The 24,420-nt window shown below is 46.1% G+C and overlaps 2 protein-coding genes across 2 annotated transcripts; one reads left to right on the top strand and one right to left on the bottom strand.

The window, feature by feature from the left end:
- Positions 1 to 3,497: 3,497 nt before the first annotated feature.
- On the bottom strand, positions 3,498 to 15,086 carry LHX8 (LIM homeobox 8). The gene is made up of 8 exons (XM_035564465.1): positions 14,952 to 15,086; positions 14,444 to 14,602; positions 11,102 to 11,223; positions 9,377 to 9,597; positions 8,814 to 8,917; positions 5,710 to 5,805; positions 4,415 to 4,598; positions 3,498 to 3,574 (listed from the first exon to the last, which is right to left on the bottom strand). Exons 1-8 carry the CDS (start codon positions 15,030 to 15,032, stop codon positions 3,498 to 3,500), a joined length of 1,044 nt encoding a protein of 347 aa, XP_035420358.1. The 5' UTR covers positions 15,033 to 15,086.
- Positions 15,087 to 18,379: 3,293 nt separating this feature from the next.
- LOC126913396 (translation initiation factor IF-2-like) lies at positions 18,380 to 21,927 on the top strand. The gene is made up of 4 exons (XM_050712358.1): positions 18,380 to 18,622; positions 18,965 to 19,516; positions 20,911 to 21,576; positions 21,661 to 21,927. The coding sequence occupies exons 1-4, from the start codon at positions 18,380 to 18,382 to the stop codon at positions 21,925 to 21,927; spliced, it is 1,728 nt and encodes a 575-aa protein (XP_050568315.1).
- Positions 21,928 to 24,420: the final 2,493 nt, after the last annotated feature.

Here is a 24,420-nt window from a genome sequence, read left to right as displayed (position 1 = left end):
TATTTATTTTAAGTGCCAGATTTCCTGAGGGTTCTGTAAAAGTTTCTACCACTGGAGACATTTAAGAACAGTTTAGACAAACATCTCTATTGGCAGTATCTAGGAGGAATTTGCTCATTGGAGTGAAAAGTAGACTAGAAAATACCCAAGAACTTCTCAGATTTGTTTGCATTATAAACACAAACCCATACTTCCACTGAGTAGATGGAGTTTCAAAGGATTTATATCCCAGTATTTAATTTAAATACTAAGTTTGAAATATCTCTGAAGGATCTTGGAGATTCTAGAGCAATAGATACTTCTGTACCTTGCAAACTGAACTACTACTAGATTCTAATAGCAGACATCCTTTACAGATTTTCTGAAACTTGTACTGCAAAGATTTTTTCATCTATATTTTCCCCTCTTCCTACAACAGGCTGAATAGAATGAATTTTAAGTTGTATTTTGCAGAGCGGTTACAGTTACTTATCCTGACACACAGTAATACACAAGCCATCCCCAACAAGGTATTAGTTATACAGGTCAGGGAAGGAAGGGAAAGAGGGCTGGAAGTGGATAGCCAGTCTTCTCAGTACTTTCAAGACAGAGCTTTAACTTTGTTAGTGATATTTCTTCCTTTGAGAACCTCTGGGTGCAAAATATATTTTACATCATTAGTTCCATTTTGGATTTCTTTGCTAAGTTTCAGTGTAGTTTGTATGAAGTGCTATCCTACCTTGTAGGCTAAACAGTTTAGAATCAGAGGGATGAATGAGTTTTTCTGCAAAGTAACCCAAGAAGTAGAGCACTAAGCACAGCTCTACCTTTTTTTCTGTTCAAGATACATCACTTCTAAGTCACATGTTAAAACCAATTTATTTTGTGAATTAGTTTATTTCATACAACATTGCTTTTCAATTTTAAGTCAAATATATTGAGCCTAAAAGGCACTAAACATACTACTTTATGCTCCTGCTGTAGCAATAGCCATATTCTCTTCCTGTAAATGCATCCCACAAATTTTCTCAGCACAGCAGTGTGTTACTCTTTTAAAACAGCAGGAAGCAGTAAAAACAGCTCCAGTGTCAGAGGAGTTCAGCAGCACATGCTGTCAAAAATGCAAGTGAGCACACAACCAGCAGAAAAAAGAAAAACCATTCAAACTTGCAAGTCATGGTACAGCAACAGCTTCAGCCGAGAGCACCAGACTAAGACTCCTGGTTTTCCATACACCTTGTCTACTCCATGCAGCCTAGCAACTGCAGCCAATTCAAGGCAGGCCAGTAGCACAGGTCTTATGTTCTCAAAGGCAACGCTCAAAGTCCAGATCCTCTCCTGGAACTTCCTATTTTTAACTCCACATTTCCCCAGCCTCACTTTATAAATAGCTGCTCATCCATTCACAATAGCCAAAGATGATATCTCCTGCTTCCTATTTTCACTGGGAAGTGGGAAAATTGCTCACTGTTTACTTTAATCCTACTCCAACTGTGGAACTGGACAGAATGGGATATTTCATAAATAGGTCTGGCCTTACTTTGTCTTAAGCAACCTGAAGCTGCTTAAGTCCTTCAAATTAGAGTGAATAATTACTTTTCTTTAAAGAGATTATGTATAAGTCAAGATGCATTTTAAAAACATGACAACTTAGTATTTTACATTACCAATTTATGTTGAGAACTAAATTAGCATCAGTTAACGTTTAACTGAAAACTTCAGCAGTAAGGTTGTCCTGCTTACATATCAGACAACAAAACAAGAACTCATCTGTCTACTGCTATGCATACAATTTTGTATCATGCAGATATATGGGGCTATCTTAGCTACTGAAAGTGATGCATTCAGTTCAATGTTCCACCCAGAGAATTTCAATGATACATGTTGGAAGAAAATGTAAAGTCAGTCAAGTTCTACAACACCCTGTGTCTTAAGCATTATTTGAGAGATGTTGTGGCAGGGTATACTAGCCTAGACAAAGCACTGTGCCAGTGCAAAGAGATTACTTTTGCTACTCAGATTAGCTTGAGCATCTGTGAGTTGCACTGCAAATAGCGCTGACATTTAATTTATGGAACATGAATAATTCAAAGCTTGGCATTGAAACTATGCTCTTAAAAGCCATCATCTTTCTGTGGTGGGAGAATACTACCTTTATTAACACATTGAAATGGTTTGACCAGAACAGTTATGAAATTTGACACATTAGAGACACTAACTCAGTTGGAGAGGAAAAAAAGGACACACACACACCTTCAAAAGTACGATTTCCTTCTGATGCAAGTAAGGTTTAAGTGTGCAGATGGGATCTACCCGTCTTAAATCCTTGAAGGAAACTAGTCTGTGAAGACAAAAGTCAGTTCAGTTCATGGTATACACTAGCCTTTATCCATCAAATCAGCGTGTCAAGACATACTTTTCAATTAAGGCTTAGCACAACAACTGTTAAACACAGCATACTTTTCAGCATTTGACTGAATTCCTATTTCTATTAAGGTGCAGTTTGATACAGGTCAGTCAAAATACTGAACTAGATGTTACTTTAAAAATGCAGACTATTTAAGTATTACATATTAGTCATCCTCCTGCTTAACAAAATCGGAAGGCAAAAATCCTGAAAAAAATCAGAAGCTGAACTAGTACAAATGCAAAGTACTAAAGTGGATTTAAATTTAGGTCCTCCACTCACTAACTTCAGTCACAGTTAAAATCTGCCCTGTATATCCACAATTTCCCTCACATTGCAGGTATGCACCCTCAACCTCAGGAGAAGCACTGCTGTGTATACTTACATTAAAGGAGTACTTATTTGAAGCATTTCAAGACAAATCTAAACTCATTAGAAGTATTTTTAAAATCAGTTAAGACAGATGAACACACCTGAAAGAGTCTGGTGCAGCCTAAGTATACCAGCATCCTTTTCTTAAAATATGAAGATTTAAGCTAAACACTTCACAAATGATCACAGTGCAACCATAAACACAGCAACATTTTTGCTTAGCATGCTACAGCAGAAACTTTATTTAGTTTATGTTGAAAATATTTGCAACCAAAATTTTTGTAAACTCACAGAAATAAGCTTTAACATATAGGCTGTATACAACTCAAATACAGGTAATACTTTTAGCAATAACTTACAGATACAAACTAATGATAAACTACGATTTCACAAAGAATTGTAAACATTTTGCACAATTGTCAGTCCTTTCTTTTAGGCAAAGTGCTCTTTTGATGACAAATAAATTAACAAATACATAACTAGAGTGGACTACTTCCAGACAATACAAAAAGGTGTTTAATAAGGCTTGTAAACAATGTAATATTTATTTATGCGGAATCCATAAAAGTGTCTTGCAGGCTAAATACATACTTACATACCTGGGCAGCAAAAGTGGTCTTGAAAATGCTTTAGATGTTAAATAAAAAGTTAACATTAATATCTTTCCAATGATATTTTCATACACAATAAATGACTTAAGATTACATCCTTACTAGCTTATATCCCTGACAGAAAGGAATTAGGTATGACTTATTGGCAGTTGTGTCATTGAATGGGGTAGCAAAGGCTGGAGTCCAAGAGCTGTAGGTGAATGAGCTACAAAGACAGAAAGATTTACTGGTCAACTTCATTGGAGGTAGAAAAAGATTATTAGCTAGTAAAAACCCACTGGGTAAATAATGGTTCACTAGTCCCCAACCACCTAAGCAAGCTTTGTTTTTCTAGCCAAGTCTGACACCAGGAGGTACCAGCTGGCATCACAGACACTTCCACCAACCCCGCACTTTGGGCTCAGTGTCCACACACCTTCATCCACAGTCCACTTTACACCACTGTTTTTGAGAAGAATGAACTCAGGCCACACATGCAGCTCAGAGTCCAGTGCTTCCAAATCCTTCAGTCTCTCCTAATCATAAGTAGGAGACAAAGTTGACTTGCCAGGTCAAACAACACAATGACAAGAGTTTTTGAAAACCAGGTTCCTCCCCTCCCCAGCCTCCCCACCCACTGTGCATTACTGTGAAGGAAGATGAAGTTTTTCAGTGCAGTTGCTGGATTTAGTACACATACAATCCATGGGGTAAGAGTTGGGGGCTGGATAGTGAACAGTTTTCACTTAAATTAGATATAGGGGAAAATACACCACAAATATTTTAAAAAGTGTTTGAATTCTTATTACTAATGTTCATAGTTTGGAGGAAGTACAAGAGGTGGTCTTCACACCCAGATCTTCAGCTACACTATTACAGTGAAGGGCTATTGCTAGAAGTGGCACACTTCTTAATGAGGCACAGACAGCAAATACAGTATTAAGATATTCTATAAAGAATACTGGAAATGAGAAATCCGGTAAGCTTCTTTAACTGATGCTTGGTAAACTGTTCTTGCTACAGTCAAAAACGATTTTACTTGGATATGGAAAGTTGTTGTACCTACCATCCATATAACTATGTAGAGCAGTTAACATAGTCCCATCTTGGGGTACATATGCTGAGTATGCCATTTCTTCTAACATGGGTGGAGACAGCCTGGAGGGCTGAACTGCTGTGACAGGAGCAGTAGATGAATGATTAGGACTAACATGTTTCTTATGGCGTGCTCTACAATTTTGAAACCACACCTGAAAAGGGGGAAAAATTTACATCATGTTGATCGATTGCATTCTGCTTTGACATGAACTTGATAAAAAACCTCAGATCAGTTAGTTAATTTGGCCTTCAATATAACACTGACGGTCCAAAAGAAGAAATATCCACTCTAAGACTGCATGGTTTAAGATTGCCTTAAGCACATGCAGAAAAGTCAGGAAAGCTTCTGTAGCAACCAGTAGCCCACAGAGGACAGGCACTGGGAGGGGCTGCATGGTTCCTGAGGCAAGTGCCTGGCTGGGCTGAGGAGCAGCACCCACAACAGCCCAGCAGCACAGTTTAGACTGCTGCCCCCAGACACACAACTGGTCAGAGCCATCTGTGCCTGAACACTGCTGGCAGCAGGACAGATTTTCACAGGATACCAATTTTCCTTTTTCATGCTGAGAAGCAAGCAAGCTTCAATTTTTTTTTTTTTAAAAGCTTAATCACAGCTACCAGATACCTCGCTTCCACAGAAGCATTGTCAGTCTTCTGAGCTAGGATGAGACAAGGGAACTGCAAGTTTCTTTTTATTTACAATAAAATTTATAAGTTATATCATATGTAAAAATATGTATATGTAAAAAGAGGATGAATATAACGATTGCTGAGAGGCATCTTCAAGCAAAGTAAAAATCTAAGTTTGTATTTCTCGGTTTTGAATGGGTTAGGCATATATTTCAACTCTGCTCTCTAAACCACTATATACTTAAATCACTAGATACTTAATCCTCATGTCTGTGTTACATATCACAAGCCATTTTCAAAAAGTGCAGCTCTTAAGAACAGGCTACTGAAATCACAAATTTATATTTAGAAAAATCTTAGTGCCAATTTATATACTATTTAGGCTAAGAAGTTTCTTCCTGGAAGATTATTAATCCTCCACACAAAGCACAAGAGGACTACAGCAAATCATCCAAATCAGCACTTTGGTTCTAGACCTACTCCTGACTAAGGATGTTGTTCAAAGTTATGTTAAAACCACCAGATTAGATTTTTTTAAATCTCACAATAACTACATTGCTACTGTTGATTTGTCATCAAGCATTTCCAATGGATGAGTACCAGATTGCTAGTCAAGTAACTTAGCACAGTCACCTGTATAACACGCCTGCTCAGGCCTGTTCTTTCTGCCAGTTTCTGAAGTGTTTGTGCATCTGGATTGTTGTCCTGAGCAAACTGTGCTTGCATAACCTGAAAAGGACAGATAAGAGATTGCAAGTTTTTATTTTTGTGCAGTCTTGAGAGTGGCATTATAGACTCTTCTCAGACTATTACCCTTCTCCTTCAATGCTTTCAGGAAACTGCTTTAACCACTAGTCTCCAAACAGCCCCCAGTACATTAGGAAAACAAAAAAAAAATCTGCAAAAATCAAATCCAAAATACAAGCCCCTTTTTCTGTTTATCTGAATCGAGACATTTTTGAGAAATGAAAGAAATGAATTCTGCTTGGAAATAGTCGAACATGGACAAAGCATTCTGTTATGATTGCACTAAAAGGATTGCAGGAGAAAATCCACTGCAAAGTGATTCAAACATGCTTGATAAAGAAAACGTCTTAAGCATCAGACCACAGAGCACAGCATAAGGAAGGAATGAGTTTTGACTGGCCTTTCTGAACTTGTCAATCACTATTGGCATCTTGTATTATATGGAGCAACTCAATCCTCTTTTCAGCTGCATGGAGGATGCAGGCAACTTGGAAGCTCTTTGTACCTCGTTTACTTTTCACTGATAAGAGACACACAGGCTCCACCCTGACTGACCTGCGCTACACAACTGTTTGGTTTGATTCTTCTTTTTAATGAAGACTGAAGTGAACACTTGTCATTGTGATATCAGCTACAATTTTTGAGGAAGCAGAGATGTCAACCTGGCCTATATCCTGAACAACTCTGAAGCCTGTAAGAGTTTACCTTATTTAAGGAAGTAAGACTTGGATTTCTGTGAGATTTCTTCAGCAACTTAGTAAACTAGTTTCTCATTTCTGGATTTTGTCCCTTGATGCTCCGCACATTTTGCCTATTTGAAGGATTCAGACTACTACTCTTCACATTCGGAAGTGTTGGAACTATTTATTTTCCAACTGAACTCCATACAAAAACAAAGAGGACAGATATCCTTCTGAACAAGAAGTACTTCATGAAGCATACTATTATACACTGCCACTCTGACAGTGGCTCTTTCCTCTGATACTTCTCTTACTGGAAATCAAGTCTTATATCAACAACAGGTACAGAGACTGAGGCACTGAACAGACAGCAAGTGTCTTAAAACAAGAAGCCTTAAGAGATCACATATCTGCTGAAGTAGGTTACAATCTATTTAAAACAGGAAAAGAGAACATGAAAGTTTCATTGATGTCAAACCAGAAGGAGCCCCGAATACAGTTCCTGCTCTGCTAGTTGGGCCTATCTCCCATTCAGTTGGTGTTGGAAAAGAAAGACCCCCTTCTGTGGAAGTTCAAGCTTAACATCCTTGCCTTATGCTCTTTTCAGTTTATTGCTGGTACCCTTGCTCCGGACTAATAACACCTTGTCTCCAGTAATGGATGAAATAGCAAACTAAGCTTTGAACAGCCACATGTCATGTTGTGCATCGTTTAAGCAGCACTGTATATGTTATTATATCTCTGCTTAGTTTCCCTCAACTGCTTTTACCATGGACAAGAGGAGGACAGGCTGACAAGACAGAACTTAGACTGAGACACCAAAAAAAAAACAGTGGTGTAGTGGCAGTGTGCATCCAAAAACTCGCTGAAGATATGTTATAAACTGAATGTGGGGAGGTGTAGCTAAAATTAGGGAGAATGCTGTAGCTTCCTTCCCACTACAGGTTGAAGCCTCTAAGTCTGGTCTCGCTACTACCCCTTTCATGGGGAGCTGGCCCTGGTCATGGTGTTTTTCTAATTTAGTGAACTGGTGATCCAGAGGGAGAAATTACTCATATTTCAGGCAGTCCAGAGCTAACTCTTGCCAAGATAGCAACAATAAAAGAAGCCTTGAAAGCAGAGCAGATGCAGGCAGTCCCTATCCCTCCCCCTTCAGGGCAGGCTTGACCCTACAAGGAGTTTTTATTTGATACTTTCAGACTTCCTAGGTTCCCACTTCCCTTTCGTCCTGACAATGGAAAGGAATATAACTAGTGGTTGAGCTAGCATAATGGGATATTGAAAAAATGTGTTTCAATAATGCACGATCAAGAAAAAATTAGACAGTAAGAGAACTGCTGCCAAGAACTTCAAATGCACTTTTCCTGTATTTTACTCCACCCAGCTCTGTGAAAAAGTCCCCTGTTCCCCCCAGTCCCTCCCCCCCAAAAAAACATGCAACATTAAATACCAATGCTAGGCTCTTGAAACATGATACCAAGACTACAGAGCTTAGTATGTTTTAACAGGCAGCAGCAAAGCTCAAAGATACTTCGAGAATTAGTATGCCTGTGAAGCATTTTGTAAAGGCTGAGAGAAGGGAAGAGAAGGAAGGAAAGCAAGGATGAGTCCCTATTGATAGTCTATCTTCCTAGCGCACATAAATATAGCCAAGACTGTAATGTGATCTAAAAAGCAAGTATTGACATGAATTAGATGCTGAATTGACATGCTTTAGATGAACCAATGGTGATAAGAAATGACAACTACTGCTCATCTTCCTCATAAATCAAAGAGAAACAAGAAAATTTAATTGACAAGAGTTGAGATGTGTTCACATGAATATAAACAGGAACCCACAATACTTACCCAGTTTGAGAACACAAACTTTTACAGTCTTTATTGTACACAACAAAATCCAAGCTTCCTGCCTCTTAATGTCTTTAAGTCTCATACAGTACCCATCTCTAGCAACTCATAATACTATGTAATTCTAAAAATATTCTCTATTATGTGTAGTGATGTAAATGTCTGATCAAATAGATGTCATCAAGCAATCGAATAGATCAACCTTTTTGTTTCCACTCTGCAGGATTACCAGCTGCCCTCAGGGAAAAAAAAGCTTGAAGGGTAACTATTTCATATGAAACCATTGAAACAGACAAACTATTCCAGAAACATGCTCTGTCTTGATAGTTTATGAAATAGTTTAAAGCATACAAACCTCCCTCCACCTCCCTCCCCTCCCCCCCCCGCATCTGTCTTCCTATCAGTTCAGAAGTTATGTCCTACGTAAATCTGAAATACTCAAGTTCTTAGCACTGCATTTACCTGGAGTTGATCTGCTGTGAAGCTGGTCCGAGCTCTTTTTGCTGGCTTTGGATGATTAACATCTTGTTCTGTTAGCAATGCTCCTTCCACATTAATCCCATTACCTGAAGCATTAAAAAGAAAACAACGCTGTATCCTAAGCGTTCAAAATTATGTTATTCGTAAATCAGGCTGTCCTCCAACAGTAACTAGCAGTAGCTCACCAGCTGAATTTCATCTTGAAAAAAATTGTTTTGCTCAAAGTTAAATTGATCTGGCACCATCACCCAAAACACCCCAATTGACTCCCTTGGAAAAAATGGAAGGGATAGAACCCACATGACATTTTATCAATGAGATACGCTTTACTTTCTCTTCCTTAGGATAGGAAACAAGTTACACAAACTCAAAATAAAGAAAAACTTTCATACATCAAATAATTTGCACATTATTTTAATTCAAGAACCTGTGCTTCCAGACTTTGCAAAGCTAGATAATTACCTCTTTTAATAAGGAAGATGAAGTAAACCCCAACAATTTAATTAAAAATAAACCACAAACAGTTCTTAAAAGCTGGATGTTACCATTTTCAACTTCTCTTTTCAGATTGTCCAACATGCAGTCATAATGTACTCTACATAGGACTTTCTCTTCGACCAAAGCAAATTCCTCTCCAGTAGAAAGTTGTCTTTTGCAGGAGAAGCAGGCAAAACACGCCAAGTGATATACATTTCCTTTAGCCCTCCGGACCCAGTCAGTAGAATGAATGTGCCTCCCACAGCGGGAACAGCGGGTGCCATACCGCCTGCAAATAACAAAGGCCAACAGAAGGCTAAAATCTCAGACGCTAACCATCTTGGGCAGTCACTCCAGGAGTGTCAGTGTCTATGTGATGTGGAAGCTCAGCTGAGATCCACACCAAGTAAGTTGACCACACAGAACTAAAGGACTACATAATTGCATGTTAACTGCAACAAAATCAGCAAGTCTGTATGTGCTAACTTAAGGCAAGACTACTACTGAACTACAGAAGTTAAGTTTCCTTAAGGCAAAGGGCAAAAATCAAAACATCTAACCTATAAAACGAATTCAAAATTCATCTTTCCTTTTACAAAAGCAATCTCTTTCAAAAGCTGTCAGTGGGAGATAAAAACAGCAGACCTCACGTTCAAAATTCTCCCAGTTATTCAAATAAATTTCACATTACTGTAGTGGTAGTCCATATAATTTAGCTACATTATCCTTCACTAATCATTTTGACCCTTTTAGCAGAAGGGGGAAAACCTATATCTCCAGAGTAATTTCCTTAATTACCATAATGTTTATGATTTTTCATCTTTAAAAGAAATTCAAATACGGACAAATATTTACATCGCTACTGTAGAATTTTGCTCTTTCAAGACGAAACTAGCAACCAGGATATGTTGAATTATGTATAAGCATTCTGAAAAATCTTTGCAGGCTTGAGTTTTTTTTTTTTTTTTTTTTTTTAAGTCCCATAAAATTAATTTTGTTCTTCCAAATGTCTGCAGTATTCAGCCTGCTCCCTCCCTCCATGTCAAAACTGACTAGCTGACCATAATCCATTCACTACACGGATAGGAATCCCATAAATATCTTGGTCTGGGGAAGTACTAGTGGTCACACCAAAATTAACAGCAACTTTTTTTCCCTGCTTACTGAACTGAATATTTGATCTTAAGTACTGGGGCCAGAAAGTCTTTTAATGCTAGCCAGAATTAATAATATTCTTCCTTACATGATTATATATTAATCTTGAAGAGCATTTCACATTTAAATCAAATTGATCATAGAAAGGTATAACTGCTGCAAGCTTCTTTTAAAGATTAAGAGATTTATTTCGGATTGTTTTAGTATTTCCTTGGGATATCCTATGTCTCATACCAGTGAGAGTGACAGTCCAATCAAAAAATCATCTCAACTCTACCTTGTATTCTCAATCGCCCTTAGATAATGCTGATTCATTGCACGATAGATTTACAACTTTATTTTGATAGGGATTTTGACTAACATTTCCACCCTTCGTGCGTACAGAGGTAAATTATTCTATAAATGCAGTAGCTAGGCATAACTTAAAGAAAAAAAGACTTGGTATGTAGGTACATTAGGCAGACTGGGGGTTTCCCAAATCCCTCTACAAAAAAATCTCAATAGTTCAATTACTTAAAAAACTGGCAACAAAAAAGAAAGCAGATAATCTAAACACACATTTTAGTTATAGACAAAGCAAAACCTGACAAGAAAGTGTGATATTTTATTTAAGAAAATTATATTGCTACATGATATACCTGAAATAATCAAGTTTGCAGAAGATATCTTTATCTTTGATGTAACAGCTGGTATGCCTTCCTAGAGACGTTCTGCAAACACTGCATGAGAGACAGCGCACATGCCAGCAGAGGTCGTTTACCTGCAAGAACACCAAAAGAAAGATACCCTTCAGTTTGTAAATATAAAATACTAATATTAGTGGCAGAAGACCTTTTTTTCTTTTTTCATACAAACAGAAAAGACCATAAACAACCCATATTGTGATTCACAAAAAATTTATCTTCAAGGCAAAACTGCCTATAGAACTGCATACATATTAGGGGTTAATGAATTTGATGAAGGTCTTCAGAATATGCTTTTGTGGCTTTGTAATTAAAAGCACAGGAAGAGGAAGCAAGAGATTCAAGTTCTACACAGATATTTTGTGACCAGTTCTGTTCTCACAGTATTACAGTAACAGAGCAAGTTTTGGCCTCACATGACCTTACTGCTAACTTACATGCTCCTGTTTCCCAGTCAGCAGGAACTCCTGCTTAACAAAGAACAAACTTTGCAAAGTGATTTGAAATTTTAAAATGAAAGTACCGAAGCAAAACCAAAACAACATGGCCTGTCAAGTAGAAACACACCATATCATCAGTTGCCAGATTTCTGATAAAGCAAAGTTAGGGAATGGATTGAGAACTTCAACACATTAGCAGTTTTTTTTATAGCAAACTCAACGATCGTTTAAGATGTAATGTCCACAATTAGTTATAGTCATGGAAAGCAGTAGCAAATCAGGAGTTTTGAAAAGCCATGTATAAGTTTTGGGCAAATAAGTTATGTGGAATTTTCATTTCTTCATTCTTATAAAGAAAATTCTTTGTCACGAACATGTTGTGCATTACACACCAGCTAAATAACTTGATTTGAAAACCTAAGACTCCCACTGACCACAAAAGTTAAGTAATAGCTGTTTAGATAATTCTAGATTTTATAGGAGAAATTACATAAAACAAACAACCAGCAAGTTTAGATATATGGATTTTTATTTTAAGCGTCCTGTGTCCATTTCTCATCCTATAGCAAACACTAAGATCTTCAGCCCATATACTGGGAATGGCAAAACGGCAGATTTGAGATAATCCAGGATGTTCCTTTCATAAAAATGCTGCCAGACAAGCCAGAGAAAGAGAAAGTAAGGTATCAAATCTTACAGATCGAGCTGGAAAAGCCCATTTCAGTCATTCTTCAGGTTTTAATATTACATCTTGCAGCTGCCCAATGCTCCCTCAAGATTTATTCTTGTTGGCAGCCATATTTTCATAGGCTGACAAACTTACACCACAGTATAATGTAAAACTGTTGATTACAGCTGTCGCCAAATTGAGCCTCACAACTATTTTTTAAAATGGATGCACTGCAGACAGATACAGGACAGCAGCTTTTGGGCCAGACCAAGCCCACACAGTGCTTCTGCACACAAAGGCTTGCCAGGCGACGCCCACAACAGCCCATACCAGGACCCCTAGAGCAGACAAGGGGATCCCATGCACAGCCAGGCTGCTGGCACACAGCTCCGCGCAGCATCAGTGGTGCAAGGCACGAGCTGACATCCCACAACACAAAGCTCGTTGCACTGACTGCTCTTGAGAGGCTAATGCTCTTCCATAGAAGAAATCAGTAGCTTTGTTACATGCCCAGGTTGATGTCATCCATCTACCTTCTTATTTGTTAATTTACAGGGCTGAAATTAGAATACACGCTGCTGATGATCAGCAAGATTACCAGGCACCCACCACAGATTTCTTTCACCACCTATACAGAAGTGAATAATGTTTGAAGTCTAAATAATCATTTAGAAGTCTCTCTCTCCAAGCCACACTATCCCAGTTTTTCAGACAGAAGACAGTGATGTAAACAGTGATGTAAATGACCTACCCAAATATCACTGGAGTTAAAGCGACCAGAACCAATTTCTGTCGGCTCTGCTCCCAGTTCCACAGCACGCTTCGTGTGCAAAACCAGCCTATTACAATGGTGGCTGGGGTTTACTGGCACAAATGATATACAGCTTCCCTGAACTGCAACAACCTTGTTTTAAACGAATGCCAACCTGACATACACGTTCCTTTGACCTCCTCATCACCACTAAGATCTAAAACAAATGATCTAAATAGATTATTTAGATGCTTTCAGTGGTGCTATCAACATACTCTTTGCAGAATATACGACTTTATTTAAAAGCTGCACCTATTGCAATCAAGTGACCGAAAGAAGGATTTTCTAATCTCACTTTTGAAAGTGGAGAGGCAAGACTCTGATCCAGGAAAACTAATGGCTGTAATCCTAGAGGGAAATAGCCACCTCCCAACTGCCTTAAATTTTATACTTAGAGACCACCAGGTTTTCGATTTTAAGTAATCTTGCTCAGTCCTGAATGCTAAGACTAGCAAAACTGCTCTGCAATCACACGTTTTTCCTTCTTTTACAGACATTAGTAGAACGCCTTTTAGAGGAGTAACTCGCTTCCATGCTTCTGAATAGGCACTTTTTGCCTTTAAATTCATGGCATCACACTAAAAAAAAATTATAAGATAGCTAAAAAAAATGGGTCGTGCTACCACTGCTTAATCAGGAGCGTAAAGCACAACCAGGAACTTATCCATGTACTGAACATTGTTCTTTCACGCTCCTCATAGAGAATGTGAGAAAACGCAGCCCCAAAACAGAAAACTGTTATCAAAACATAAATACCACTTCAGCTTTCCTGCAAGGCCCAAATCTCACAGAGGTGTGCAGTTAGCTTCATAGCTTTAAGTACCGTTTCTGCAGTAGTTCTACTCACGTCTGCAAGCCGAAGGACATGCCGTCTCGGCTGCAGCGAAAATAACGTGCTAAAATCGTTACGGATGCTAACTGCTCAAGTAACAGCGACGAAGGGAAGCGGTTCAGAGACGAGCGAGAAAAGGGGGGCAAGTTTCCTTAGAGCTCGTTTATCCGCTCGCAGCGCTGTCGCATTTTCTCGTTGAGCTCGGTTCCCGATGATCTTCAGGTGCGCCAGGAGGCCAGCACGGCTTCAAGGCGCCGGACGCCGCTGCCGCGGCAGGCTCCGCCGTCCCGAGCGCCGCCCGCCGCGGCCCGGCCGAGCTTCTTCCCGCACCGCCCGGGGGCGGACTCCGTGCTCCCCCCGGCCGAGGGCGGCCGGGCACGGGGCTTCGCCCGGCCCCCGCGGGCTCGGCCTCCGCGGCCACGGCCCCGCGCCGACGCCCGTGCTGCGGAGTCGGAGGGGCGGCGCGGGTCGCGGCATAAACGCCGCAGTCTCAGGTCAGGCTGGGACCCCCGCCCGAGGGGCAGGGGCCGGCGGACGCTCTTACCTTCAACAGATACTTGTCCACGATCTCCAGGCCGCAGCTGCTGCACACGCACTTGCTGGGGGCGCAGCCGGAGCCCGAGGCCATGGACCGCGGTGAGGAGGAAGGCGACAGCGCGGCGGAGGAAGAGCAGGAGTCCTCGTCGGCCGCCGCGGGGCTCGCCTGCGGGGGAGCGCGCGGGAGACCGCTGTCAGCGCTGGCTGCAGCCAGTCTCGCCCGGCAGAAGCGGGGAGCTCCGGCCGTCCCGGCCCGCTCGTCTGCGAGCACCTGCAGGGCCCGACCGGAGCCTCCCGCTGATGGTCGCGGCAGGAGCCGGCGCTTCTCCGCCAAGCAGGCACGGCCGGCGGTTCCAGGGCCCCCAGACTGGAGTGGGGAGAGACGGAACCCGCCAGCCGGCACGGGGCTCCTGCCCGGGACCCGCCCCGCACCGGGCACCGGCGCCGCGCTCGCTTCCGTGCAGCCCCTGCCGGGTGACCGCCGCGCGCTCCCACTGCGCTGCCGCCCCGCTCACCTTCTCCGAGGGGCCGCCGAGCGCAGGAAGATCCTTGTCATCCAGCCTGCACACGAACATCGGGTCGCTCTTCCAATACATGGCACTACCCTACCGCATACCAGCTCCGCGGCGGGGGCGCGATGAGACTGCTCCGGGGACCCTGCTCCTGGTCTCTGCTCTCAGTGCCTGCAGGAAAAAAAGTTTTGTTTTCAAGGGGGTGGACCCTGCCGCGCGGGGACCTGCCTTCCGCGGGCTCGCTGGCCTCACCTCCTGCGCAAAACCCGCCTTCTGAACAGAGCGAGATCGTTATCTGCGCCAGCGAGCCCGCGCCAGGTTTTGTTCAGCCAGCCAAAAAAAAAAAAAAAAAAAACCAGAGGACACCCCCACCCCTCCCGTTTCTCTTCATCGTTTGCTACGGCTTCTATCCCCCTCCAGTCTAAACAAAGATTCGAATTACACCTCTCTCCGTATTAGCAAAGAAAAACGCGACAGAAAGGCTACGTGTGAACGGGAAAGGTTTTTCCATCCTGCTGAAACCTAAAGCCCGATCGCATTCCTATAGCTTAGAGAGACTCACAACTCCTAAATCTGTTTTGCTGTTTCTACGCTTCTCTGCGCTTCCAAGATCCCATTACAAAACCTTTCTCATTAAGCTAAAGAGAGAACATCTGAGCTGGCCAAAGGCTGTAGCATTACTCCGGTTCTGAAATTAAGCCTCAAAGATCACGGATGTTGCTAATTAACATCCGTGTCTTTGTTCACGCTGTGGACAGAGGCTGCTAGGAGCCGGCTGTTCACATCTCTCCGGAAAACTAGAATATTTCTCTTAGCGGAGGGGGTCTGTGGGTTACTTGTACACTTTTTCCACGTTTACAAACATTCCCCACAGAGTCGTCGTCCCCCCCCCCCCATCCAAATACTGCTAGTGTGCTCGGGACGTTTCAGGGGAATAAAGCAACAGCTTGTCCATCGCAGGTGAGGTAAATAATCGGGGTATCTGCTTCTCTGCACGTACTTAACTAGACAGGTGTTTTTAATTAAACTTGTCGTTATGTTTCCACCCTTTTCTCCCTCTCTTTTTGTTTTTGCTCTGACGATAGATGTGAGACATTTTGTGGCGTTTCCGTAAATCAAGCTGAGAAAATTGCCCGGACGGTTGGAAATACCGAGTTTGATAAAATAGAGTTCTGCTTTTGAAACGTTGTAGGAAAGGACTAACCCCGTAATACTTGCTCTTCTCCCCGCCCCCCCGAAATTTTTGTTTCAAATTCTAGGCCCCGAATCTGTACGACTGTAGTTGAGTGCGTGACGGCGCCGAGCCTTAGTGAATCCGGTATATACCCAGTAAGTCTCTCGTTTGCCCAAAGCTAAAACTGATCTAACCCTAGACAGAGTCTCGCTTAAGTTTAGTCTTAGGATCCCTAACAGCTGCTGCCGCCACAAAGTCTTTCAGACAGACAGGCAAGTAGCGCTCTTTTCTGACTGCGACGAGGTTTAGAATGGCGCGACGGAAGCCAGCCCAGCCGCAGGGGCGGCGGAGCCGGTTGTCCCGGCCGGGGCTGGGCGCGGGCGCGCAGCCTCCGCTACGCCGGGAGCGGGGCGCCGCGGGCCGGCCGCAGGCGCGCTCCGTTCTCGCTCCCCGCCCCGGGCACGCCGAGCGGGAGGGTCCGACGCGCCCGTCGGGTCCCCGAGCGTCCTCGCTGGCGGATGCGGGACCCTGTCAGTCCCGGGACGCCCCGGCCCGGCCCTCCTCGCTCGTCTGGAAACGGCTTACGGGCATCTCCCCATGGGGCTCGGGCTGCTGCCCATGCCGTCCCCCGGCCGGGGCCGCCGTGCGCCCGTCGCGCCGACCGGATGGCGGGGTGTGGGGATCTCGAGGGCCCGCGCCGCCGCGATGTGACCGACACAGCCCCGCAGGGCGATGTCCGGGGACCCCGGCTGCCGGAAGCTTCTCCTCTTCCCCGGGAATCGCCGCTGCAAATCGGAATCGGGGCGCGCAGCGGGACCGTCCGGTCCCAGCCCGGGAGCCGCGCACAGTGGTTTCCCCTCGGGACTCCCGCAAGGCCCCCTCTGCTCCGGGCGGGACGACCTGGGCTGCCGCTGGCCGAGTGCTGGGGAGGAGAGCGCCCCGCGGGCTCCGGCCGGGAGAAGCGCTCGCCCGCGTCCCGCGTCGGGCTTGGCCCGCAGCCGCAGTCAGGACGGAGCCCGCCGGCACTCACTCTCCGCAGCTCTCTCCGTCCGTGACCGTCAGAGGTACAGCATTAGAGCTATCGTCAGTTCTAGACGGCGCGACAGAAAACGAGCGTCTGGTCTGGAGGCCTCCAAAGAAATATGCCGTGGAGGAAACGGGATAGAGAGCCCTGGGTAGGGCCGGCGTGCAACGAGACCTGCCCCGCTGCAGGGCCGGAGCAGCACCGTTTGTTGCGCGTCGGTCCTTTCCCCGCGCTATTTCAGAGTGTTTGTGCGCGTTTCGCGGACGGCTGCATACTAGATTTCGATAAAATAACACCTTTTCTGTATGCGTACACCTTTTCTCCAAGACAAATATAGCAGTCGGAGCCAACAAAATCAATACGGGCGTTGTTCCCACTGGGAATAGCAAACGTGCAGCAGTAATTCATAAATCGTGTGTCTGGAGGAAAAATTGAGTGTACGGGAGATTTCTCAGTGTTTCTTGTTTTCGGTGCCTGGCTCCGCCAGGCGACGAGCGGGCGGTGCGGAAAGCCGCGGATGCACTGGCGGCCCCCCCGCCCAGCTCCCTGCGGCAGCCCCCCCGCCCCCATCCTCGGTCCCTGCCGCTGCCGCGGACCCGCCGCTCCCGCGCTGGGGTGGGGGGGCTCGCCCAGGGCCGCCCCGAGGGCTGCGCGGAGCCGCGGGCCGAGTCCTCCGTCCCGAGGCCGGCTGGGTCGGCGGCCCCGGCGGCGCAGGAGCCACGGAGGAACAGGAAGATAACGCGCCTTGCGGAGACAGGTAGCGGAGCTTGGGTATTGCTATGGCCGGGGGCTCTTCGCAAGAAGGGAGTGTGTTTGCCGAGCTTGTTGGAGAGAAGAGTTCTTTCCGAGAAGAGGTCAGAAATGAGAGAGTGTGTACGTGGGGATGGACGCGGATAGCTCACGGGCTTGGCTATCCGGACTCCACCCGTGCTTCTCCTGTACGCTTTTGTCCCCTACCTTTCCAAAGTCCAGTCTAAACTTCATCATTTCACAGTTACGCGCCCTCGCTATTTTAGTGAGTATTCCTAGCACAGCATCGTTTCTGAGAAGATGAAAGCACGTAGACACAGAGTTTAGTGAATCGCCAGCTTCTGCGCGCCCTCGTCTCCCTGGTGCTCCATGCACATCGGAGGGATGCACGGCTTGGATGGTGCTTTAATCGCGCCGCTCAGCGCCCCGCGGGCTCCATGCTTGGGGACCTGCGGAAGCACCGCGGGGGCGGCAGGTTCGTCGATGGGTTGTCAGCAGGGAGAGACGGGACAGGAGGGAAACCTGCCGGGGGAAGGCAGTCCGTCGCGGTTGGGCCGGGCCAGGCGGCCCCGGCCTTGTCCTGTCGAGGCTGCGAGCGGAGCCGAGCGCTGGAGAGCGCCGGGAGGGAGCGCGGGCTTCCGTGCGCGGAGCGAGGAGGAGCGGAGGACTCCCGCGGGACTCTCCAACGGGAGGACTGCGCCTGTTTCTGATTCCTCTCTCTCACAAGTAATGCGAGGATGTGTGTGTGGGAGAGTGCTAATCAGTTACACGCAGGAGAGATCTCTCAAATATCTGACAGCAAGGCGCAGCACGAAGAAAATGCTGAACGCGGAGAATAAGGGTGGTTTTAACGAGAGGGTATTGGCGCATGGGCTTCTTAATCTCAGACTGCACCGTAGCGCAAATGCGTGCGGCTGGGTGTTTCTCTCTGAAGGGCGCTCTAGCGAAACTTGCTCTCCCGCGAAAAAGTCGGGCTGCTGAGAAATTAAAAATGTCATCGTGGTCAGTTTACGAAAAGCGGGCGCTGAAACTAAGCTGCGGTAAAGCTGGGCCACCCACCCCCGCTAGACCCGTCGTGCACGGCCCGTGCTCGCCGCCGCGGCGATACCTCCCTGCGGCTGCCTCGGCGCCGTCCCCTGCCCCGGGGGTCCCCGAAAACGACGGCGGGCGGCGAACCCGCGCTGCTCCAGCTACGCCTCTGCTAAAGACGTGCTGGAGGAGGTGCCGGCCGGGGGCGCGGAGGCTCGAGAGACACGGCGGGACAAGCGTTCCGCTCGCGGCGTTTCGCACCGCTTGCGAGGGAGCGACTGTGCCCCGGTAGCGCAGCTGCGGCCGCGCCGCCCTCCCCGTGACCCGCCTCTGCCCAGCCCGACGGCGGCACCGCTCCGCGCTGCTTCGCCGCCCCCAGCGGGCCGGGCGCTGTCCCGGCGGGACTCCACCGGCCGCGGCCTCCCCGCCACCTGCCCCGAGCCTGTCCTGCGCCGGCAGGGCCCCGCTGGAGCGGCAATGAGCTTCCGCAGCCTGCCCGGCGGCTGTGTGCCCTCATCTCGCAGTCTCACCTCCCCGTTCGTTTATGGACCTCCAGGTCTTTCCGTGCTCCCGGAGGGAGGCTCGGGCGAGGCAAGGAGGAGGGACCGCGCGCCGGCTGCTCTGGCTCTGTGCGGTTTGCTCCTTGTGCAACCGCGGGGCCATGTGGTCACTTCCTTCACCAGCAGCTGTCTGGCAGGAGAGACAGATCGGAGAGGAGAGACTGACAGCTATGCGGGACAAAGTTTGCTTCCATGCACGCTCCCCTCTCCTGTCTCAGCCATCTTCTTACTCATACTTTGATACTTGCACACCTGCCAGTATCCAGAGGTTTTCCATCTGTAGACCTCAGCCCCCTGGGTTGCAGGGGCCTCTGAGGGCTGCAGCAGACAGGCAGTGGAATCAAGCCAGCACGCTCAGGCTTGCTCTTTGTGAGCTTGCATCCCCACTGGCTCCAGCCACTGGTGAAAGCTGCAGGGTTTGGACTAGTCCTGAATTCCTGCTTCTGGGGCTGGTTTACTGAGGGGTAAACCAGCCCAGTCTCTTAACAATAACTTGTTTTCCAAATCTAAATCTGTGTAATGCACTTTTCTTGGGCCAGGCTCTCTGTCTTCAGTTTGTGGGTCCAGTATCTCCTGAAGCTGTACACATGTATGTGGCTTTTGCTCATGACTGTTCCAGTGTGGAGCTCTGTGTTGCTTAGTTGGGAATGACCAGGTCAGTCAGAGGGAAATGTCTCTGTGTCCTAATCGGATGTGTGAGCTGGTGGTTCTTGTGCCAATGTCCAGAACTTGATGCAAAGCTTTTTCTTCCTCACTTCCCCCCTTTCTTCCCTTTCTTCCATTTTCTTTCTTTTCTTTCCCCTGTAGAAACATGGAGGCAGGAGAGGCAAAGAGCAAGAAGGGAGGTAGTGGGATGCAGCCCTGCATCGTTTTAGAGAAGTGGCCCTTGCAATGCAGAAGTGTAGGGAGTCGTTCTAGCACACCAGAGTGTAACTGCAATAATTTTGCCTCATTTACCTATGTCTCACTATTGTGCATTTGGTTCCCGCACCATGAACAGGCTACCTGGATGAAACCTATGCGTGTTCAAATTAGGTGTTGCACCTATGCGTTCTTGAAATTGCAGTGAAAACCTTTATCTATAAGCTGACCTTTTAAGCATCTGTGCTAATTTTGTCATGCTGTCATTCATTTAGGGAAAGTGCTAGGGACAGAGGAAATTGTAACAGCGATCAAATTATGTAAAAGAGCTGTTTGCCCTTAGCATGCTGTAGGGCAGAACCGAAATGGAAACCATCGTTGGCTGTTTATGAATACACAGCTACAAAACTTACTGCCTGTTTTCGGTTGTAAGGATGTCCTGTTTTCTATGAGCATGGAAAATCTATGCTGAAGAGCCTGAAAGGTACCCCTGAGCTATCATATCTACCCGCTTAATTCCTTTCACTTCTGTTTATGTAATGAATAAACACTGCTCTCTGGCAGGAGACATGGGCCGTCAAATGGAAACGCGTGTGCCGAGGGGCGGAGGGGGCCCGCTGGAGCTTCTCGGCTACCTCGGTCGCCGCTGGTGAGGACAGAGCCCTTTTCTTCCCCCTCGCCCCTCTGCGAGGGAGCGGCCGCGCTGCAGCTACCCCTGCTCCGGGCTTCTGCGAAACGTCCGAGGGGCAACGGCAGCAGGAGGGCTGCGGGGGCCGGCCAGGGGTCACCCCGACGCCGCCCGTCGCCTCGGCTCCCCGCTACCGTGGCCACCGAGGGGCGGCCGGGGCCGGGCGCCCCGGCGGGTCCCGCAGCGAAGCCCAGGAGGGCGGTCTGCGCCTGGGCCCTAGCTTTGGGGGGCGCCAAGGCCCCAGGTGGGTGCTGTGGGAACAGCGAACCCTCCGGCTGGCTCCGAGCCGGCTTGCGCTCCACGCTTCGCGAAGGGCCCGCAGCTCCGCCCCGGCGGGAGCGCGGGCAGCGTGTGCGCGGGGCTGCACGCATCCTGCCCTGCACCCCCCGGCCCCGCACGGCTCCGGTCCCTCCGCGGAGCTCCCGCCGCCGCTTTCCGTGATGAGGGTCGGTGCCCGCCCGGGGCGCGAGCGTGGGGCTGGGCGGTCGCGCTCCGCCAGGCACGGTCGCTCTGCCGCTGCCCTCGGCTTCCGTCGGGATGAGGTGCGTGTTCCCCGGGCCGGGTGCCCGCCGTGCTTTCGCGCGAATTGACAGCAGCTGCCTAGAGTGCCCGCTGGACGGAAACAGCGGAGGTGGCAAATAAAAATATTTGGAGATGAGGCTACTGAAGGGAACCTTTCTACTCACTCCGAGGTGGAGCAATCGGACGTGGGGTACGGGGCGGTGCGGGACTTCCCTGGGGCTCCGCCGGGCTCAGGGCCGGGCCTCCGGGTGCACCGCAGCTCCGGGAGCGGCTCGGCGGGCGGCTGGCCCCACCTGGGCTACGGCCGATTTCGACCCGGGACGGCCGGCAGGGTCCGGCGCACACCTTTCCTCCGTTTGCCTCGCTGGTAATGGCTTCCTGAGAGAAGGGGGATTTAGCGTTGGCACAGTATCTGCGGGCAAATACAAATTACAGAAAGCAAATAGGGTCAGCACCAAATGCCAGCGGATCTCCTTGCATGAACTGACTTGTAGAGTAGGCAGCTGCCTTTGTATTTCACAGGACCCTCTCCTTCATTTTGAGTCATGCCTATGAATGCCAAGTGCAGCTCAGCCTGGGGCAGGCAAAGGAAGTTACCTGTTTTAACGAACGAAAACTTTCCTCCCCCACACGAGAGCAAATGCTTTTCAGAGAAGAATCGTATTTGCTATCCTGGGATCAAATCCCACCTCTTTCCAATGTCCAAGGTCACAGTCCAAGTTAAGCAGGGTGCATGGTGTGATCCTCAGTCCCATCTTCTCATCCATGTATCATGCACTGAGCCAAAACAGAACCTTTAAAATGTACTTGCTTTTGTTTGAAATTTATTCAGAGATTTCTAAGTGGCTAATTATTCACAGATTTCGTTTTTTTTTTTTTTTTTTTCAGAGCTCAGCTGCAGGCATTCATGGGACTTTGCCTCAAGTAGTACTCAGTGAAAGTACTGGTGAAATCAGGATTCAAAGAGGAGTAGTACCTCTGACACTAATACTTAAGTCTCTCAAACTAGTCATGGATAGACATTTTGGCTGCTATATAGAACTTTGAATGACTTTGGCTGCTGCAGGATTAAGGTAGTGACACAGAGAATATTACAGTGAGTGTCTCGTTGCACACTCTGGTGGGACTTTCTTTCAGCCTGTCAGTACAAAGGACTGTTCTTTGTGATGTGAATTAAAGGACAGATTCACTCTATTTCAAGATACATCTTTCAAAGCCTTCCCCAGCTAATTTATGACTTTGCACATTGATACAATGTTCAACATATGTGTATTAAAATGAAAACGTCTGTTAAAAACAGCACATTTGGGACTCCCTATCCAGAGACATTTTGTTTACTAAGTAGACCAGTTGGGAAGGAAGCTCATGAAAAAAGGTGATTCATTCGTACCAGATCTGAAAACCACAGAACCTCCAGAAAAAAGATCTCAGTTTGCTACCCGCAGGTTACAATTGCCAAAATGTTTGCAAGTATCTGCAAGTAGAAAAATCAAGATTTATACAAGATTAATAATTTTGTGACTGGTATGTACAAAGTGCTACTGTAATTCTCTGAAATAAAATACATTTCTTTTGAAAGTGCAGAGACAGTACAGGTGTTCAGCTTAGTGGTTTAAGTAGCAATAAGGGATCTTATTCTTCATTATGTTTATCATTTTTACACTGATGTAGCTTCATTAACTCTTGACTGGCAATCATATAACTAAATGGGGAAATTTTACTTGTTGCCAGAGTGGTGTTGCTGTAGAGGAGAATGAAATACCTAGACAGAGTGACAGAGTGTATTTCTGCCCAGACATCTACTTTTATTAAATGTTGTGCTTGGAAAAAAAAAAAGAAAAAAAAAAGGTACTTCTAGACAGGGGACAAGGTATGGATAATGACATATAAGTTTAACATAACTCCTTTCGGCCACCTGTTTGTTCCTAGAAGTTTTCTGATGCTAACTAATCTGTTCATGCATTAAAGCACACTGGTCAGGATTAAAATGCATCTTTGATCTGTGAGCACATTGCAGGTCTAGGAAAAAGGATTGTTCTATGGTACCTTTGCTACAACTGTTGGGAATCTGTATCCAGTCCTATTCCTGTTGTGGCCAGCAGGACCCCAGCTATTCTGCTTTTGAAGAGCAGAAAGGAATTGTTTCACTGAGCATAAGTAAAACTAACTAACCAACAAAAAACTCTGAAAAATAACAGAAGCGATCAACAACATAAAGAGCACATTTTACTTTTCATGCATGTACCTTAAATTTACTGTTTGCACATACAGGAGTTGTCCTCACTGCTTTATGCAAAACTGCTTGTCTGTTTTGCAAGGCATAAGAGCCATTGTACTCTCTCTATGATACTCTTAGTATCTCTTGTACCCCACAATAAAAGTTGGACAGAAGATGACGTTTTACGGATGATCTAATGATAACCTTCTTTTCATTGCTTCAATTTGGGATTACAAGGAGAAGAAAGTGACAGAGGGATTCACAGGAGATTTTAAAGGCAACTGTTTTAATATCTGCAAATAAACATTCAAAAATGAGTCAGCTCTGGCTGGCTACATGGAAAAAGCTGTACATAAAGCAGCACTTCACTGTCTTATGTTTTGCTGTTCCTTAATACCATCTGAATGTTGATGCTTGAGAAGGAGAAAAATTATTTATCTAACTTTCATAAAGAGAGGGACTAATAGGATGAAAAAAAACCCTAAGAATTGAATGGAGTACTGACTTGCAGTTAGGGTTATAAGACCATAATATTGCTGCTCTTCTTCTGCTGTCTTATACATATCCAAATATTTAGATTGTCAGCAAGTGGCCCCTGATGACATTGAGAAGCAGGCTTACAAAATGGCGAATGTAATGGACCTGT

The sequence above is a fragment of the Cygnus atratus genome, chromosome 8, assembly GCF_013377495.2.
Source record: "Cygnus atratus isolate AKBS03 ecotype Queensland, Australia chromosome 8, CAtr_DNAZoo_HiC_assembly, whole genome shotgun sequence".
NCBI lineage: Eukaryota > Metazoa > Chordata > Aves > Anseriformes > Anatidae > Cygnus > Cygnus atratus.
This window is presented reverse-complemented; position numbering and strand designations above follow the sequence as displayed.

What these genes read in the sequence shown, in the direction of transcription:
- LHX8 (XM_035564465.1), bottom strand. Translation starts at nt 15,032, where the DNA reads ATGTATTGGAAGAGCGACCCGATGTTCGTGTGCAGGCTGGATGACAAG. An exon ending in TCGGCGGCCCCTCGGAGAAG is followed by an intron (nt 14,603 to 14,951) that starts GTGAGCGGGGCG and finishes GCTCCCCCGCAG; the next exon opens with GCGAGCCCCGCGGCGGCCGA. An exon ending in TCACAGCAGATCAACTCCAG is followed by an intron (nt 5,806 to 8,813) that starts GTAAATGCAGTG and finishes TGTCCTTTTCAG; the next exon opens with GTTATGCAAGCACAGTTTGC.
- LOC126913396 (XM_050712358.1), top strand. Translation starts at nt 18,380, where the DNA reads ATGGGTTGTCAGCAGGGAGAGACGGGACAGGAGGGAAACCTGCCGGGG. An exon ending in CGGAGGGAGGCTCGGGCGAG is followed by an intron (nt 19,517 to 20,910) that starts GCAAGGAGGAGG and finishes GCTCTCTGGCAG; the next exon opens with GAGACATGGGCCGTCAAATG. An exon ending in TCGGCTTCCGTCGGGATGAG is followed by an intron (nt 21,577 to 21,660) that starts GTGCGTGTTCCC and finishes GGACGGAAACAG; the next exon opens with CGGAGGTGGCAAATAAAAAT.